Below are 19,459 nucleotides of genomic sequence, written 5' to 3'. Positions count from 1 at the left end.
AGTCTAAACTGAGATCCTACGTAGACAAGCCACCTCATCACCCTAGGAAACTTTCTTGACCAACATCACAGACTCTGGAAAGTGACTCACTTAACACCCAAGCCCCTATCTCTACTGCTATAGGAGAGAGAGGACTTCCCAGGTGGTTACCTCAAAGATCACACCAAGGGAATGACTGACGAGCCTCACCCATTATGGACCAGCATGCAAAAGGGAAAAAGTAGAAGAAACAAAACTTGAGACAGTCTAGTCAACACAGCAATCGTATCAGCCATTTCGGAATCCAGCAGAGGGCAATCCCAGACACCGGAAAAACAAGAGATTTCTTTGTGAAAGAGACTTTTCTTTGTGCATTGTTTTCACTTCCCGGGTACCACCTGACACTGAGTGACATTGTGCCCGAAGTTTCGTTAGAATCCTCCAGATCTACCCTGACGTGTTCGTTGCACCTTATGCCTTCCCTGTTCATTATTTTTCCCTACACTTTAGCAGCTCCCTTATAAACCACCTTAAACTTAAGCTTTCTGTTTTTATTGAGTTGTTGATCACCTTGTCCTACATGACAGGAAGGAAGAAGGGGGGCAGTGGCTTTGGTTAGCAAACCTGGTTTCAGAAATATTGTGATGAAGAAAGAAAAGAACAGTGTCAAGCGTAGGATTTTCTCAGGACTTGTGTAAACCAAAATCAGTCACCCTAAGATATCTTCTTTGCAGCCCTTCTAGAGTTCCCCCATGTGTGCTTAAGAATTAAGGCAGGGTTGTGATGTGTAGTGCTTAGGAACATTGACAGGTGTGCCGTTTATTTCACTGCATGGAAGGCTGCTGCGAGCTCTGGGAGTGTTTGCAAGAAGGGATCCTTTTGCACTGAATTAAGAGTAAAAAAGAACAGGATTTAAGGCACTATACTCGGCTTGGAGAGTGGGGGACCACAATCTGAACTTTCCCAATATTACCATAGTGTCCAGTTAAGGTGTAAGAAGGTGTAAGCCAATACAGCCTTGCTGGGTGTGTTTACTTGACATCCTTTTATTTCTTCATGTAGGAAGAAGAATCCCAGTGCAGAATTCTATATAGGACAGTGTAACGCCATGATCCGAACCTTTTGTAACTAGTTTGTGCAGCTCGCCTACGCATAAGGGTTTCGAGTCTGAATGAAATAGAAGTGCAGCTAGTAGTTGGCTTGGTAAATGTATTCATGTCTGAGACTTTGCAAGTGCATCTGCTGTAGACTAATCTGTTCGGAGCCCCTGCCGCCTTGTTAACTACCGAAAGGTGGAGACACTAAATGTAAGTTTCTATAAATATGTACGTCTTGATCATCCTAGGCGTGGAACTCCAGGGTTCACCAGTCCTTATGTCATGAACTTGGACACGCTAGGTATGATATGATAGGTTATTTATAACACGCTTAATATCCAGAGGTTTCTAAGCGCGGACCCGGGGATGGAACATGTGGTGCTCCGTGTTGTCTTGCTTCTAAGGTGAGCACGTTGCCCCTGAGCTATCCTCCCGAGACGTACCGCCTGCTGTTATATGTGTTGGCGCTGTGTAGCTTTGGAGACATCTGTGTGTATTCTTACCACCCTTATCATTGTGAGGAAGTTAACAGACTCGAAGGCTTGTAGAAAGGTAACATTTATTTGGGAGAGCACTAGTAAAATCAAGCATTCTAGATGCAGAGGTTTACGTAGGCTCAACTCTGACCTTAATATGAAATAAGACATGAACATCACAGTGTAAAACATGAATAGAAAAACACACAACTGTACATAGAGATGTTAAGATGCTTAAATAGATAACAGAAAGTTAAAACTCAGCAGCAAGTAGATTTTTGGAGAGGGTGGATCCAGGAGCAATATTGGACTATTTCCTAATCTCTACTTTTATCTATCATTGCTTTTTTTCCCCTAATCTACAAAACATGCATGCAATCTCAAAAGTTAAAAATATATACAATCCATTACAAAAGTATTTGTAAAAAAAAAGTGGTTTTGGCATCTTTTCTTCCTGGGTAGGTTTATGAAATATTGGGCAGTGCAGGGCCTTTTCTGCACTGGGAAACTCCCACACTTCTTTATTGCACTGGAATCAGAAGAAATAGGACGCCTCTCTTTGCACTGTACTTTGGAACACTGGAAAGGTTAATTCTAAAAAAAAGGTATCCGAGATCCTGTTCCCGATTCAGGAAAAACACACACGGGTCTACAATTCCGGACCATGGCGCACCGTTCCATCCATTATGCGAGCAGAGCCCTCATCGGTGATGTCATCCAGGGCATGTCTGGTTCAGTCTTCATGGCTGGGGTAGGGTCTGTTGGTCTGTCTGACGTAGTGCAACATTGAAAGGTCAAGCACTCTTTCAATCAGTGCTTCCTCCACTATGCTAATATCCTGAGGCAAACAGAAAAGAAAAGCTTAGTTAACTGCGAGTAAGGCATGCACTGCTCATTACAGAGCCCTCCCACCAGCCCCCCCCGCCAAGAACAAGTTACTGCCAACAAAGGTGCCCTGCACTGATCGGCTGCATCCTCGCCAGTACGAGGGCAGAAGGAGCTGGGACTGGGCATCGGTTTTAAATGGAACCTTCGGATCAATGAAGGAAAGTGGAACACTATGCTCTAATCAAAGGTCTGAAAGAATCGCTTACTTCCAGCTTCCTCCCCTTCAAACGCTTCTCTTTATGTTTTAAATGTGCACGGAAACATTAGGTGGAGATGTGCATTCCTGGGCAGTTCTGTGGTTTCTCGGTGGATCTGCATGGCATTCTAAGACCTGCTTCTACTGAGGCTCATTTATATTCTCGTAGAGCACAGCACGGCTGCTCTAGTGTTATCTTTCTTATAACAGGGGCCTTTAGTACGATAACATTATTTGAGTGGGGGGTAAGGAGCTGTCCAATAGAACCTTCGCAACATGTACATTCTGGCATACACACACAGAGATGGGTAACTGCATGTCCATAGTTAAAAGGTAATGGGCCAAAATGTCGCCCTCTGAATTCCGACTCCCGAAATTCCGACTTTTTTCCCGACCCCCTTTACATCACATATATGTGTGGGGGGTTATGGGATATAATAGTAGTATGGGGGGACCGCGGGGGTCTCCCTCGCATATGTATGTGGTGTAAAGGGGGTTGGGGGGAAAAAAGGTCGGCATTTTCGCCCGCCGGAATTCTGGGGGTCGTTGTAATCACATAGATTCTAGTTAAAATCAACATCTGGGGTACAGTGCAAACCTAGGGTGTTGCCTTTGTGAGGGTGAAACATGCCATCAAGATGGCACCGGGAAAATGCTACAGAAATAAGGACTTGCACATGGTGCAGCTTAGCATCCAAAGATGGATGGCTTTTTCCTTCACTTCACAGTGCGAGGCGGGTTCACCCGGCTGACAGCTATCACTTGCGGACTTTAACTTTCAACGAATCCCAGAGGCGCACACACTCTGAATCTCACCCCTCGTTCAATGTGCATACAACATGTTCACCTCACAAGATGAGTGTGCTTTCAGGAAAGGCTATGTTAATACATATTTATTATCTGATCACATGTAAATGGAAACCCATTCATAAAAATGGGAATGCCAATCTAAAAATATTCTGAAATTGAAGACACAGGCTTTGAAATCACATTATATGTGTACATAACAATAGGACGGCGAATCTGTCTAATCGGCTATTCCCTGTGATTTCATTAATACTTAAACTACTTGTACACCTTTTATAGCACAGCATTCTGCTTATCCTCCTGGATTATGCAGCAACATGCGCTCGGGGGAGCCTATTCTCTTGGTCATCTTTCAAATAACATCACACAGAAAGGAGCCTCTGAGATGAACAACCTGGACCTCAACACCTTTCTGAGCACACTAAAAAGCCCCCTAGCATTCATGGAGGGTGTTTTAGCGTCAACATTTAGCTGGGAAAGATTGTACCAACCGTTGCTCGTAAGTGTGCACTGGCTGTAAGCTTTTCAGGTTCGCCCCCACTTCCCACCGTGAGGTATGACCAGCCAATGAGTTCAGCGGCACACAACCTCACGAAATAGCAGCGTGTTTAAAAAAAAAAAATCATACTTGGTGGGTATAGAAAAGTACTAAAGGGCAGGTTATGGACATTTGGTGAAACTACATTTTAAATACAGTGCCAGTTCATGGGTACGACGACAATGTCAAACTGAATCTAGGAATTGGCCATTGAAATCAACAGGCTCAGTCAGAAGAACCCAGTGTGATCAGACAGTCGCATCGATTCTTTAGGATGATGTGCAAATCACCTAGACGGGAACTTGACTCATAACCCTGCTCAAATGAATGCGCCCTTTGTTTCTTGTAGTTTTAGCCCAATGAGAATTTGATTAGCTTGTGCCAAACAATTATATTAAATCTGTAATCAAACGAGAAACGGCTGCAGGGGGTCCTGAATGATAATGGCTTACGGTTTCTCACCTACACATATCCATGGTTTAAAGAGAACCTCAAAGCACTGAAAAGATTTGGTATACAAGAAATGGTCATAGGACATTGTAGGAGGCAATGTATGAGAAAAGAGATAGGACAGTAAACACAAAGCTCAGTCTGTTCAATGAAACATCTCTGAAGCTGGAAACCACCTAAGGCTCTTGAAATAGTAGAAATGCTTCCAGTCCCAATAGTACTCTTTTGTACACCAACCATACCAAAAGAAGACTGCACTAATTCAATACTTGTCACGATGAAGTGCTGCCGGATAATAGATCAGCATAGCATGCCCCATTACTCGAGAGGCCAACATGTCCTCGTCCTGGCCAAATCATAGCATGATTTGGCCTTCAGTGGCCCCATTAATAATGCAAAGATCACGAGATCCTCCAAGGGCTGTAAATCAAGACCTCCCTTGAAGCCCTGCACTGCTCTACTGCCAAAACTGTAAATGCCTACCTTGGACCAGGCACTTTACTGGATGCATTGGAAAATGGCAATGTCACTCCTTGAAATTCCATACCATCCGATATCGTGCCGTGGCATGGGAACATCTGCATAGATCTAGTTACAAGACTGATTCTGCCTGAATGACACCCAACCAGAATGATGTCCCTTTTGTATCATCTATATAGAGAATGTTGCGACCCATTTTGCCCACTGCAAAGGGAAACGTCTCAATAAAGAAGCTCTTGCATCTTTTAGCCCCATTGATCACCACTGACGAGGAGGGGCTTCCAAGGTATTGGAATCTTGAATGGGGATCAAAAGAGTCAAAGTTACGAGTATTGCCTTTTATTGCAACTAGTACCAGCCTACAAGGATACATACAGCTGGGTCCTGGACCGTGATCATCCCCTTTTAAGTAGCCTGGATTTTGGTAATACCAACAATATAATTATATATCAACATTGAAAAGCTATGTGATCTAACACGCCAACATATAAAAGCTATCTATCAATATGCAGATTCCATAGTTATGTTAAAAAATGAATGGGAGTCACTATTTAAATTGATATAAGTATTGCCTCACCGATGATAAATAGTGTACAATAATCCATTTAAACAAAATGCAATCCCTCTACAACACACCATCTACTCAATGACTATTCTCCAAACAAGGTTTTTAACATCCATTGGTAGCACATGCTTCCAGCAGATGGCAGGTTCATAGTCATCTGAATACATGTGGGGTCTTGATGCCCCCAGACATGTTCCCTGTGACCACTGAGTCACTGCTGCGGTTGAGGGCGGATTACAAGAATGCCTAATTGCCCCGTGTAACAATATCCATGCTGTATCCAGCGAGACATGCGCTACAGACTGCAGCAGCACGGCCTGTGAACAAGAACAAGACGCATCCTAACTCTTGAGCACAGGTGGCATTACAGAATCACTGCGCATCATGAGCAACGTGCTACGTTTATGCAACTCTGAAAGAAGGGGGTGCTTTTTGGTAGTCTAAACAGACAACAAAAATAACAGAAAGCGGCATTGTTGGCCTGGTTGCAAAACAACAGAACATGCCTCCCAAAAGTACAGCTATAGAAAACCAAGAGCATGGATTGTCCAACAATTTCTGGGTCTCAATTAACCTTGTTAGCTTGACAGCATGAAAACCATAGTTGCATACAGATCTCGCTAACTCCCTAAAGCAACTGTTCCAAGTTTCAACTGGCGCATTCCAAGAACTCAACTAAAAAATATTGAGCAAATCTGCTCTTTACATTATTCTCATATCTAGAGCTTGTGGTTGGTTGACCCCCTACAAACCCTTGTAATAGATAAATGCATGTGAGCAGGTTATCTTCTTGGAGCCGACTCATTGTCCTTTTCCTTTCACTGTACATGTATCCTCACATGTTTGTTACCCACAGAGTATTGGTTGTTGTATCCCCCTCTCATTGCTGTATCTCTCTTGCCAGCTATGGGCCAGGTGAGCTCCGCATCAATCCACATGTACATCATAAGCTAACAAGTCCCTGCTGGTGATCTGCACACATCATGTCCCCCCTTTTCTCTTGGCTTATCTCAATTTCTCCAGCACACACTCATTTACCACACAATCCCAGCATAAATGTCTCACCGTTGGTCCAATCCTTCCCTCACTTAGCAACACTTCCTCTAGTATGTGTTGCATCTACCCTTCCATCCAACCCTTGGTTCTCAACCCGGTTTCCACAATTTCTTCCCTCATCTACAATTCCACACCAGCCTCACTTTTGAGGTATCATGCTCAGTGGTGTGCCCTAGTAAATCTTCCACATATAAAGCTAATTATCTCCCATGTAACACCACCAGTCCAGAAATGCCTCCAATTGCACACTGAGTGTGTGCATCCTCTCCATTTCTATCTACTATGTCTTTTAGCAAAGTCTGCTTCACAGAAGAAAGGGCATCCTACCGCTATCAAAGATGCTGCTGTGTAATTAGAATATCTCCATCAGCTAAAGAGGATATTACAACACTTTGTAAAGGTTTTTTTTGCACATTAATGTGCTCAAAAGGTCCCTTTACAGGACTCTAGCCAAGTCAATGTGCTTCTCATCACTTATGAGATCCGTATGCCCACTGTTTCCTGCCCAGTTCTCTGGTGCCCTTCTGCAGGGGTCTGCAATCTTTGACTCACCAGGTGTTTTGGACTACATCTCTCATCATCCCAAGCCAGCATAATCAATGGAGAAGGATTTTGTCCAAAGCATCAGGAGAGCAGCAGGTTGATGATCCCTGCCTTGTTGAATACCAGAGCAATCTGCTAAACAGGCCTAATTTTTGTCCACTTAAACTCCTATGTGTAGGTTTGTAGCAATCATGCCTCTACTTAGAAGAGATAAAATAACAGCTACAGTGAGATGGAGTGAGTGGAATAGTGTATCGTATTGCTGATTGATCCTGGAAGTCTGGCTTTGGACACTCCGTGAGAAGCACAGCACGAAAAGTGAGCTGTGCAGCACATGCCAACCTGGCTGTGCTTCATACTTCCCGGGATCTTAGGTTAATCTCACTTTGCTGCTTCCCTGCACTGTCTCTGAAATCATGGACAGACCCCACTGCATTCTGGTTCACGAGGCTCCGGGTTCTCATTATGAGGCAATTGCATACTTTTGCACAAGTCCCTTTTGGACAAAGCCCCAGCCCTTTGCTGTAGTCGGTAGGCATGTTTGCACTATGCTTGGCTTTAGTGTGCCTAGCAGTAATATAGTTTTCAATTAAAGGAACCAATCCTGACGGATCTGCTCTGCAACAGTGAATGTAAGCATTTGGCCTCCAGATATCTGGACAATGTGTTGACATTTTGCAAACTGCGCCTGACCCCTAAATCAAGAAATGCTTTCTTGCATTCATACACGTCTTCCCTTATTTATGCTTCACTTCCAGGTGGTGGAATATAAGAGCACAAGTTGGGGTGCCATTGACCTTTATTTCCTAAAATGAATAGAATTGTTAGTATACAATCATATACAAACGGTCAGGTAGCACACTCACTATGTAATCCTCATAATAAAGTGAATGTCTGTCGTGCAGGTGCTTCGCCAAGGTGCCCTTGTAGCTTGGATCTCCACCCGGTATTAAATGGCAAATTGGACAGACCTGAAAATAATGTTAAGATTAAAGTAGGTACAACGTTCGCAATGAAGATACGGGACAAACCGTGCATTATTTTCTAGATAGCTAGCGTATTAATAGCACTCACAAAACTGCGCAACAAGCATGATTTATGGGGTGGCTACAGCACACCGACTAATGCTTTTTACTGAATGTTTACTGGCAACACACTGTGAACACACAGGCCAATCGCAATGTGTTAACATGCAATTCCTAAAACAGAAAAACATCATGGGTCCAAATGAACAGAAATATATGAGAACCTAGTATTGAAAACTATTTGGTACATAGAAGATTCTGGAGAAAGACAGCTTGATAACCTCAGTCAGAGAATAAAGAATAACCAGCTATGAAAGTCATTAAAGATGGAAGATGATAGCCAGTGGCTGCCCTGCTCAGTGTGTTACTACCCCCCGGAGATCTGCAAGCAGGGCATCAATGATTTGTCAGATGCAGACTCAGAAGGAGCCGTACTAATATGCATCTCCATCTTCAGTGGCGCGTGTCCTCTTTAGTGGAGGCGTTTTGTCGCAGAAACAAGAGACATATTCTTCCTTCCGGAACATTCAACTAGGATCCAGAGATTTGAGGTGGCTGGCTACTGGAATGAAGTCTGGCTGGAGGTGGCACATGGCCGAGTTCCTCTAGCGCCATCCCTTGCCCAACGTGCAGCTGTAGTTGTAGCATAGCAGCATGGCGCAAACCCAGGATGCATGAGTCCTCACCTACCCACTGGATCCTTGCAGAAATGCACACGGCTTCTTCCCTTGTGGCTTCTGTCCTCGCTTGGGTTTCACTATGTGACCTTCAAGAGCAGCATCGCGAGGAGCAACCTGTAGAAGTTAGAGCAGAGGCTGCCTTGTACCCACAGTAAGAGCTTGGCTCATGCACAAAGTTCTTGGGAAGCATTCGGCCATCTAAGTCTCTATTTTGGAAACAATGCAATGTTTGCCCTTACGTGGCCTATTTGAACATTATTCAGGGCCTAGAGTTTTGGTTTGTTTACGAGATTCCTTCCTTCGTTGAACAAACCTTTCCATCTAAGAAGTGAATGGGACTCTCACACCAAAGTGCCAAAACTCCTGCCAAAGCATCCATGGCATACCTTTACTCCCATCCCACCCGGTCAGGAGCCCTTAATGACTGAGAGCTATCAGCCTCAGAAGCTTTCTCCCTTTCCTCACTTTCCCACAGAAACCCAACATCTCCAGAGCCCCCTTTCATTTGCACTCTCTCCGCTTTACCCTTCACTTCCCTTCCCACCCTAGCACTTGGCATTTCACGCAGACCAGCATTTCCCCCTCCCCTCTCCCTCGCACTTCTTGCTACTGCACTCGCACGATCCGAATGTCACAAGGCCTTGTAGGGCCGTTATTGTTATCTTTCTCCCTTGTGCCGCCCCTTTTTTGTCTTGTGGCGCCTTGAAACCCCATTTGTTGTATAGGCACCTTATAAATATCCAATAAAATAAAATAAATAAATAAATTGTTCTTTGCTATGCTGCATCCCACCCCTGGGTTTTACACATGCCTTGGGTTTCACACACAAGATTCCGGCAGACAGTAAGTGCAGGGCTGGGGAGAGAGAAAGTTTAAGGCTGGCAAAGGAGTGTTGAGCAAAGTTTTCAGAGGGGAGCTGATGTGCTCCTAGGTGCCTAGGTCCTCCAGTGCATCAAAGAAGCTTCGCGTACAAACAGAGAAGCCTGCTCCATTGGATTGCAGAGTGGAGACTGCTCCAGGAAGTGGATTGGGGCTACGAGTGGAGAGGATGTGGATGAGAAGGAGCAGGAGATGAAATAAACTACAGAAGACATAGGAAAACTTTCTGATGACAGGCAGAAAATAAAGGTCCATGAGTTATGAGCAGGGAAGGGTGGAGGAGGCAAGGAGGAGAGTAGCGGGAATCTAGAGGAAGAAAGATGTGCATGGAAGGGAGAATTACAAGGTCCAGGCCATGGTGAGCGGGGAGGAAAGGGGGCGGGGAGAAAGCAAGGAGAAGAAGAGAAAGGACTGAGTGGAGGAGAGGGACGAGCGCATCAGAGAGGAATACTGCGGATGGGGAGAAGAGAAAGGAGGGAATAGGGGTTAGAAGCGGAACGTGGGTGGACAGTTTAACAGAGGAAAGAGGCCAGAGGAAGAAACAGGTGAAGACCGATCAAGGATTGACGAGAAATAGGTGGAGATAGGAAGTGGCAGAGAAAGAAAAAGAAAGGGAGAGGAATAAAGACAGGAAAGGAGAAGAGGATACAGAACAGGACAAAGGGGACACGATGAGAGAGGAATCAGGGAAGCAAAGGGGCAAAGAGAGAGGTTGAAGGGTGACAAAAGGGAAGGGATTACAGAAAAAGTGACAGGAAGAAACGTAGGGAGGACGAGAGGAAAGAAGAAAGAACAAAGAGAAAAGGGAATGAGGAAAAGAGGGAAAGGGGCTGACAAACAGAAATGGTGAAAAAAAAGAGCGAGGGAAAATAATGTTGATGAGACACAAAGTCCGCATGTGAACTGAAAGGAGGAGTTGTTACATACATGTGTGACCCCAAAGGGGGGATTTCACCCTAATAGAATTATTTGACTTCGGACTGTTTCTGAAAAGGTGAACAAATTTCAAAAGTATATCATTTCTGAATGACCAACTTATTTTTTTTCATGAAAAGTAACACTATTTCTGAATGCAAATAACGACTGTAAATTTAAATAAACCAACTTGTTTTTGTTGAAAAGCACAATATTTCCAAATGATCCGAGTTTTTCTGAATCTGCACAATAGCCTATTTCCAAATGACCAGGTGTGTATTGCACACCGGACTGGAACCTCTCTTTTGAAGTATATTTCCGAATAGCCACGGTTTGTGATTAGGCCACGCCGTTTCAGGAAAACACCCTTTGTGAATGGGCTCATTATGATAAATGGGGAGAGTAACTCTAAATTAGCATATCATTTGTAAACATGTGCAAGTTTTAAGAATGGGGTACATTCCAATGGGAACATTCTTTTTTACTGGGGAAAGAATTTACGATAGACAGAATATTCCCAAATAGGTATCCGACTAATTTCCAAGGGGCACAACATGGAACATTTCAGAAATCGTGAAGAAATGCCAAACTGGCAAGGGAATTCTGACTGGGCACTTGGTTACCCGCTGCCCGATAATCAAGGGCACCCACTGCAGGCCTGGTTGGGCACGCCATTTCTGACGGGCACAATAACATGGAAGGATCCCAATATGTCATAATGGGCCCACATTCGGATTCTGAATGGCTAGATTTCAGAATGAGTGAAACATTGCCGAACAGGGCACATCATTTCTAGGCAAAGGTACACAGTATGTAACAGGCTAGCTGGATGGGCACAGGGTTTCTGATCACACCGAATTTCTAAATTTCTGAATTGGGCTACAATTGCGAATGATAGCCATAGGGTTGGCAGGTTACGGTGCGCCCAGTGCGCCTCACTCTGTACATTGGAATCAATAATGTTTTTCTGACAGCATATTATGATTAAGTTATGCTGCTTTAAAAAATACTTCAACTCTGCAGAAATATGGGTCATGGTGTTCAGTAATGATAGATAAAACAATACAACATATAGAAAACACAAGAAATGCATCCAAAGATCACATTCGCTATACATTGATTTATGCAAAGGTGCGCCAAACAGTGAATACATTTTGCATATTACCGTGGAGAAGTTAGGGCTTCACCTGTACTATACATTAATGTGGTCAGTTACACCCTTAACAAAAGCACGCGCATCTTCCTAGGTACGGGACTGGGGCCTCAGTTGCAGTGATATAAGAACACAGCGAAACTAACTGAAAACAATGACGCAGCAAACAATGATGCAAAGATTATTGCTGCAGGAATTGTTAGTGCTACTCATATGTATGCCCGTGTATGCCATGCACGGGCATACAAGATGCCCAAAAGTGACACGAGGCGTCCCTCTGAAGGCCTTGCTGGGCACCATGCAGGCATCCCACCAGTGGACCTGTGTGTACATTCTGTGTTTAGAAAAAGCATGAGCAGGTTCGGGCCCCTTGCATGGTTACGGGTGCTTTCTCTTACTGTGATACTGGCACACTGCATTTAATACATGCCTCGTGTGTGTACTCATTGTGCATAGGTGCAAATTCATTAGGGCCGAGTATCGGCTATCCTGGAGTCAAGCCACAGACGGACCTCATTCATCAGAATGAGGAAAGCCGGAAACGTAATGCGCTGCGGGAAGACTAGGGGCCTGGTTTAAAAAAGTCCCAATTGTATTATTTTTTAAAAAAAATTAGAGCATGGTACTGCTAATTCACAAATTACTGTCCATTGCCAACCACGAGTGTCATTTTAGGGGGGGGGAGTGGCAAGGGTGTTTGTCCCCCCCAGCTTGTGTAGCACACCATTTTGTCCCACTCATTTGGCAGGTGCCCCTTTCATTTACATGTCATGTCCCCCCAACATTTTCAGCAGTTACTCCACTGTTGACAGCTATTGGGAGCAGTCTGCCGCCCTGTGGCCAAAAAGGAAACTGCGCTTTATAACTTAAATATCTGCGAGTCAACAGGCTGAGTAGTGTGGGCTCCCCTTCGCTCTAATTCCCTAACCCTGGTACCCCTGATACTGCAGTAATAAAACAGAGTTTTTGTTAGTGGAAAAAATTATGGCCGTAGGCTATTTTATTTTCTACAGAAAATAGCACCAATAATAAACATAACAAGCAATAATGACACCAACTCGCTTTTGGGCACTTCGTGTCCAGGAGGTGTAGATGCCCCGCCCTCGCCTTGGCTGTTCTTATTTACCCGGGGCATCCGATCCTGGACACGTGCCTCCGCCTACGACTTTCTGTAACCGTGTACCGAAGGAAGTACTCGGTGTTCCTGTTCCTTGTTCTTTCTCCTCGCCCCTTGCTGGGTGGGTTGGGTGGCAAAACGTTTCCTTCTCCCCCTGTTCCAGGCCCTGGGAGCCTACCCGTAGTAGGTGAGCTCCTTACCTGTTGGTGTTTGTACTTCTTTCGTAAGGATACTTATACCCCGTTGGCGTTGGCCCATTGTTGTGATTGCTGGGGGCAGGACTTCCTCCTGCCCCCCTGTTGTTATTTTTTCTCACACCTTTCCCCCTGAATGTTTGCGTTGCCTTGGCTACGCCGCAGGTGAGGGCACCGCTTGGCTGCCCCTCCCCTTGCTATTCGCGTCGTTTGGTTCCCCCACCCCGCACCTAACCCCCCAGGCCCTCTATCATGCCGCACTTGTGCCGCATGGGGCCTGGGGCAGTAAATGGATGTCCCTTCGTCGAGGCCCACCCCCTGACCTCATCTCATTTCCCGTGAGCCGGGCCTCTCAGTCTGACTCTCAGTACGGCATCAGCTGAGCCAGGAATAGAGGCGGGTGTTGGGAATAGTGGCGCCCGGGCGTCACGCTGCCCAGTGCACTCTGAAGCCCTGCTCCTCCCGTTCCCAGCGGCTACCAGTAGTGCACCAACAGTAGAATGGGGGAGGAGGTCACCACTTAGGCCAGGCTGCATTCCTGACAAACAGGTCACAAGACCAGTCTGACCAAACGGTGCACCCGCACCCTTGGGCTGGCAGCTAAGAAGCAGTGTTTCTAGAATCAGAAGGCGTGTGGTGTGGGCATGAAAATGCAGTAGGCCGAAAATGAACAATACACTCTTCCCGAGTATGCCACCCCACTCTGATTATAGGCCAGCGGCCCCCCTTTTAGAGTGCAGAACATCAGTTTACAGATGTATTTGTATACCTCAGTTGGGCATTTGAAATCCATGCATCGAGTGGAATCCTGCTTCGAGATGAGAGCTTTGTGAGAATTAAAGATGTGTTTCCAGGTGGTGCTGGTAAAGTCCCAGGCTTCGGGACTGTGAGGAGTGCAGGCGTGTTTCTGCAGCCCCCTGGCACGCCTGCCATGCTAGCCCTTTCCCTGCTTGCCTTGCATCCCTACTTTCAGGAGGAGACGGCGAGGGACTCGTGCATTTGAGTGTACATTTTTCTTACCCAAAGCCATCTTTTTGTGCAACATGGTTAAAAGCCTTGCCTTGGAAGCTCACACGTGCGCTCGTGTCTTAACCTAGTCTGATGAAGTATGTGTCAGCTCCCGCAGGAAAGACTGCACCCTGGGTGCAAGATCTATGGCCGAAGCCAGTGACCTTACAATGAGAAATGAAGCTTTGCTAGGTTTCACTGCCAACATATTGGCATGCCAATTCAACCCAAAGGACTACAGCTGAAGTGCTAGGTTCAGTGAATTGGAATCCTAAAGCATACTTTACATTCATTTTCTGCAATCGTTTAATTCAGCCCTAGCCGTGTAGGCCCCAAGTAGGAAGAAAGGCGCAAATGACTGCCTGGTGCCTGGTACAGAAACTTGAAATGCTATTGGGGACGAAGGATGGTTGGGCGTGGAGAATAAAACGTAATTTTGTCACAACAAGTATCGTTTTTAAATCAGAGTGTCTGGAGCTCAGACCAGTTCTATACACACTAGCTCCCCTCCCCCAAGGTTAGGGGCTGCCGGTGTAGGTCACTGCTCTCTGCTAATGATGCAGTTTTGCGGGAACCGACACCCATCGACCTCCAGTGACACGGGACCCTGGCAGAGTTCCTGCCCAGCCCCTCCTTGTCAACTTGAGAAAAAATAGCTCTGCCCGTTTCGGCAAGTCCAGAGCAACTTTCACTCGGGACAGCAACCCCTGAGTTAGTGACAGTGTGTCGTTACTTTGGGGGTTGCTGTGTAGGCTATGGTAGCTGTTCCCTCCACCCCCCGCGCAGTAAGAATATGGCTCTGGTTTGCTTTCGTCCTATTTTATGCTGGGAGCCCAATTGTAAGAGCAGTGTCACAAGGCAAAATAAACATTAGGTCTCCTAATTGGAAGTTAAAATGTGGAGCCATACTAAACCGCTCCTCCTTGAATCTGCGCAGACTCATGTCATGAATACCATACAGGGGGTGTGGGCTGCAAATAGCAGATCTCACTGTGCACGGAAACTCAATCGCTTCTGTGAGAGGTGGCACGTTTTGTAGGCACTGGCTCCTGCACATCTATAAAGCATTCTGCTTGTTTTCACCAGCAAGCATCCATCGGGCTCCCCTTGCACCTGTTTGGACACAACGGGGCCCGCTGAATAAAAGTCCTTCCATCTTTTCAGAGATCGACTGCCCTAATCATATTGCCCTTTGAGCTTGTGTGAAGTAAATCTCAGAGGGCAAGCTAAAGCAACTGCGCTTTTTTGGGAAATCTGCTCTACCCAACCTGGGTTTGTGTGCGCCTTAGTGCCAGACGGTGCTTTTTTTAACGGCAGGTATCGCTGACCAGAGGCTTAAACCACTAGCGAGGGTCCACATGTGTGTTTATGCACCGAAGGGTGCGTGACGTGGACGAGTACAGAGCCGGTGGGAGATTGTAAGTGAAAATCCAACACTGGGGTTCCCCGTTAAGCTCTGTCGCCACATAAGAACAAGGCTTGAATCTAATTCATGAGAGCTCCCTATGGTTCTAATGGAAATGGGTCCTAGATCCAACTACTAGCAGCCAGAAGAAGGCACAGCAGCAGTCAGGGACTCAACAGCAGGATCACGCTCCAAAGACAGGCGCTCTCATTGTGTTATCTTGGTACTAATGTGGAAATGTTCTCCTGGGTATGATTGCCAATAACACACGTGAACCTTGATTATAGCGATTAATACGGGACTGGAGCAAGTTTGTACGTAATTGTTGAAGGATGTATGACAAATGGGCTTACTATGTCGCTTAAAATGTTTCTAAATGATTTAAACATTGTTCAAAAGGGAATCGTTAGGTTTTTATACATTGAATTAATATTTACATGTTGGACTATTGAGATGTTTTAAACTAAATTTGTAGGAGGACATGACGGGCACATTTGAGACGTTGCAAAGGTCCTGAACCAAAGACAATGAAACAAATGTTTGACAAAGGCTGCTTTGTCTGCTACTCATTGAGGAGTTGCTGCTCACCCCGCCCCCCCCCCCTGCAGTTACACCAGAATCCCCCTTTCCATACACACACTAGCTGTTTCCCCCACTGTCCTTACTATACATCTAATCCAGAATGGATTTCTACACACACTAAAACAAACCGGGCAGGGCAACGATATAGGCCCTGGCAATCGCAAGCTCGAGTGAGCGATGCTCCAGCGCCCCTTCCACCTGTGCGGTCACCACAGCTCAGCTGGCATCTGCGGCGGAACACAAAAAGACGCTTGCACACACGGTGTACCAACTTCTAGTAAGGTGCCAGGCGCGTCCGGGTAGCATGTTTGGTTGACCACCAGAGCTCCTCTGAACTGGCGGCAGCAGGATTAACATGCAGGCAAGTGGCGCATGATGAAAGGAGTTTTTTTTCATTTACTCTGCAGACCACGCTGTATCATATATAAATACAGTCGCTGCCAGCGCTCTGTTGCCAGTCAACAGCCGTGTGTTTTGTAGAAAGCTATGGTCGAGTTTTCTCGGCTCCATTATCTTTTCCCTTGCCACACAGGCCAGCCTTGTTCCATTGGCGACATGTTGCCCAGCGTTTGCCTCCACTCCCATCACAAGCAAGCACTGCTGTTGGCGCCAGGTCCATTGACTGCTTAAAAAACCTTAACATATGATATATACTTTCCTAGCTACTGATCAATGTTTACAATGCTACTAGATGCGTCTCCTTGCAGTGTTCAAAGTTCTACGTCTTGGTTTGAGGACCAGGTGACGGTCCCCTTTTCCCCACAACATATCTGGCTATAAGACACTCACCACACGTCTTCTTTCTGCACTGTGATTAGAGAGGCAGTGCTGCACCAGGCCATCTTCATCCAGCTCCACAACAGGCTGGCAGTATGGGCACGCATAGAAGCACTCGCTGCGGACAAAGAGAACTGGGTTACTGGTATATTTTATTAAAGTTATAAGTCCCTTCGACTCATAAGGCAGTGTCCATGCTGAAACTCAAAGGTCAGTCACATAGATCATGCGTTTAGTATAGTGCATGAGAAATCATATGTTTTTTTATAATACCTCGGATGTTGGTGATCTGAATTTCGCTTTCGAGTGAGTCTTCAGCCGAACTTGGCTGAAATCCAGTGGTTCGGCTTCTATAATTAACTATGGCTCTCTGTGTGAGAGATGATAGCCAATCACATACACAGAGAGGAAATGCAGCCAATCCCCCCTCACCCCCATCGCGCTGATGCCAACTATGCCAGCAAAGGGGCTTTTCTCTTACAATGGGTGCTGCTGCCACACCAGCTCATGCAGCAAGCACAAGTCTTATGGGCTCCCGCTGTAAAATAACACGGGCGAGAGGGTGTGCAACAACTGCAGGTAGGAGAACTATATAACATCCGATGGGTCATCCCAGTGAGAAAAGTCTTTTTCTTCACATGCCAATGGTAAACAAACCAGGTAAAAAAATCATATTAAAAGAGGACCTAATCCGTGCCGCTGTAGGGAAGACATTCTGAGCTGCAAAAGTCATTTCCCAGGACTGAAACTACCAGATAGTGTCTGGATAAAAATTAAGATTGTTTCTAGAGTGCAGTCCAAGTAGGTCGCAAAGCACTCAGATAATGGGCCTCGTGACAAGTGGTAAACTCACCGGCACCCCTGTTGCCAGACCAGCAAACTACATGTTTACCTGCCAGAGCTGCTGTGCCCGACAGGTCTGACCCTGCCGGGCGCAGCGGTCACGGTAGGCAAACCCATCACGGAAGCACTGGCAGCGTTAGGGAAATAAATAACAGTTTAAGTGAAACAAGGCAGAAGTAAGAACATTAAAAGAGAATGAGGTAATAATGCACATCAAGAATTGTTAGGCTAAATGAGAAACAATAAAAAAATCTGAGAACCATGACATGTTCAATATTTTACATATCTAAATAAATCCTTGGATAGTTCATCTAATATCTGGGATTTTACATCTTGTATATAACATCTATTCTGATTAATCTTATTAATCATTAGCCCCCTCGGAGGCGCCCAAAGCCAATGAAAGTTCTCGGAATGCGGGCTATATTGACAAAGGTAAGCCTACGTTCTGCGCGCTTTCATTAAGTGTCGGGCGCTTCCCTTGCCCGCTCCCCCTTCCCACTCACCTTAGCACCCGTGTAGCTTTCTACACGGGTGCTAACGGGGTCTTGTTTTTCCCTCAAGGGCCCCTAACTTGGGCGGCGGCCCGTTACCCACAGAGTCGGCCTGCCGCCTCAGGGCATATTGCCTCACTAACAATTTTCCTATTGATAAAGCATTGGGTGTATGCTTCATAAAAAGACACATTTTTTTGTTATATTGCAACCAGGCGTTGCTGCAGAAATGTAACAATGTAAGATCTGATCATTGCGAAATATGTGCAATAGTAAATTGTGTTATATCATATCACTGTGCAGTCTAATTCTCTAACCTAATACATCAGATTTAGACACGAGTAAGATTAATTTGAATATAAGTTATATCTAATATTAGATGGCGTATTCAAGGATTTATTTATAAAAAAATAACAGAAGTTGTACAATTGTTTGTTTGTATCACTTTTTGTGTTTAAGGCACACCAGCTGGAATTTTAGACCTTGTTTGAAACGCTGCTTGCAGATGCATTTTATAACAATGTTGCAAAGAATCATTTATACGGCTGGATGGGTTTTTAATATTTTTCTTAAGAAATTGTTGTTTGCATGTGGACTGGGATTTTCCCTGCCAATGCTCGACCTATCAAACCCAGACTGACCCCAGGGGACGGGAATGGGTGCAGAAAAGGAACTGAGAGTGAGCAAGGACTGCACGGGAGCAGGGAAGGAACATAAACTCTCTCCAAACCAACTTGTGAACAAAACTCACCAGCACAAGGAGAAAGTTGCATAGAAAACAAGCAGCCTGAATACATGATTTAAAAGGGGGTGCGGCTAAAACCTTCCAGGGGATGTCCCAACCGCCAGTGGGATTGCTTAGCTCAAGATTGGCCACGCTGAGCATGTGACCAGGGAGATCAATGGGAGCCGAGAGGGGTAGGCTGGGCTATAAAAGCCCAGGCAGCACAGAGGAGATTGGAAGCTGTTCAGCTGAGTGTAGGTAGAGCAATCATGGACTAAAAGGACAGGCAAGGGGAAGTATTCGGTGACAGTGCAGGTAAGGTATTGTGTGCAGAAGAGGATGGTACCAGTTGAGTGCAGTGAAGTAAGCTGAGTGTAAATGTGAGTGACACAGACATGTGGGAGTGTAGGGGAATTTAGAGAGGATGTGAGAGTGAGTTTAAGTGACAGATAGTGTGGGGCAGGAGAGTGCTGAGAAAGTTAAAGGTGGTAGTAGGACCAGTAGGGCGGAGGGCAGAGAGTAGAAGAAGGAAAGTAGTAGGGAGAGACAGGCGGAGAGAGTGTGTAAGATCAGGAGACCAAGGAGTAG

General features: G+C 45.6%; 1 protein-coding gene across 1 annotated transcript in view; it reads right to left on the bottom strand.

Moving 5' to 3' along the window:
- Positions 1 to 1,618: 1,618 nt before the first annotated feature.
- Positions 1,619 to 19,459, bottom strand: part of RNF125 (ring finger protein 125) — a 32,202-nt gene continuing 14,361 nt past the window's right edge. Inside the window, exons 4-6 of the mRNA XM_069620969.1 lie at positions 16,823 to 16,928; positions 7,942 to 8,046; positions 1,619 to 2,390 (exon numbers count right to left, since the gene is read on the bottom strand). Coding sequence (XP_069477070.1) covers positions 2,286 to 2,390; positions 7,942 to 8,046; positions 16,823 to 16,928 — 316 coding nt within the window. The 3' untranslated portion in view covers positions 1,619 to 2,285. The remainder of the gene's footprint in view (positions 2,391 to 7,941; positions 8,047 to 16,822; positions 16,929 to 19,459) is intronic.

Source organism: Ambystoma mexicanum, chromosome 5q (assembly GCF_040938575.1).
Source record: "Ambystoma mexicanum isolate Mex_15411 chromosome 5q, UKY_AmexF1_1, whole genome shotgun sequence".
In the NCBI taxonomy this organism is placed as follows: domain Eukaryota; kingdom Metazoa; phylum Chordata; class Amphibia; order Caudata; family Ambystomatidae; genus Ambystoma; species Ambystoma mexicanum.
The sequence above is the reverse complement of the archived record's forward strand: the minus strand, read 5'-3'. Positions and strand labels throughout refer to the sequence as shown.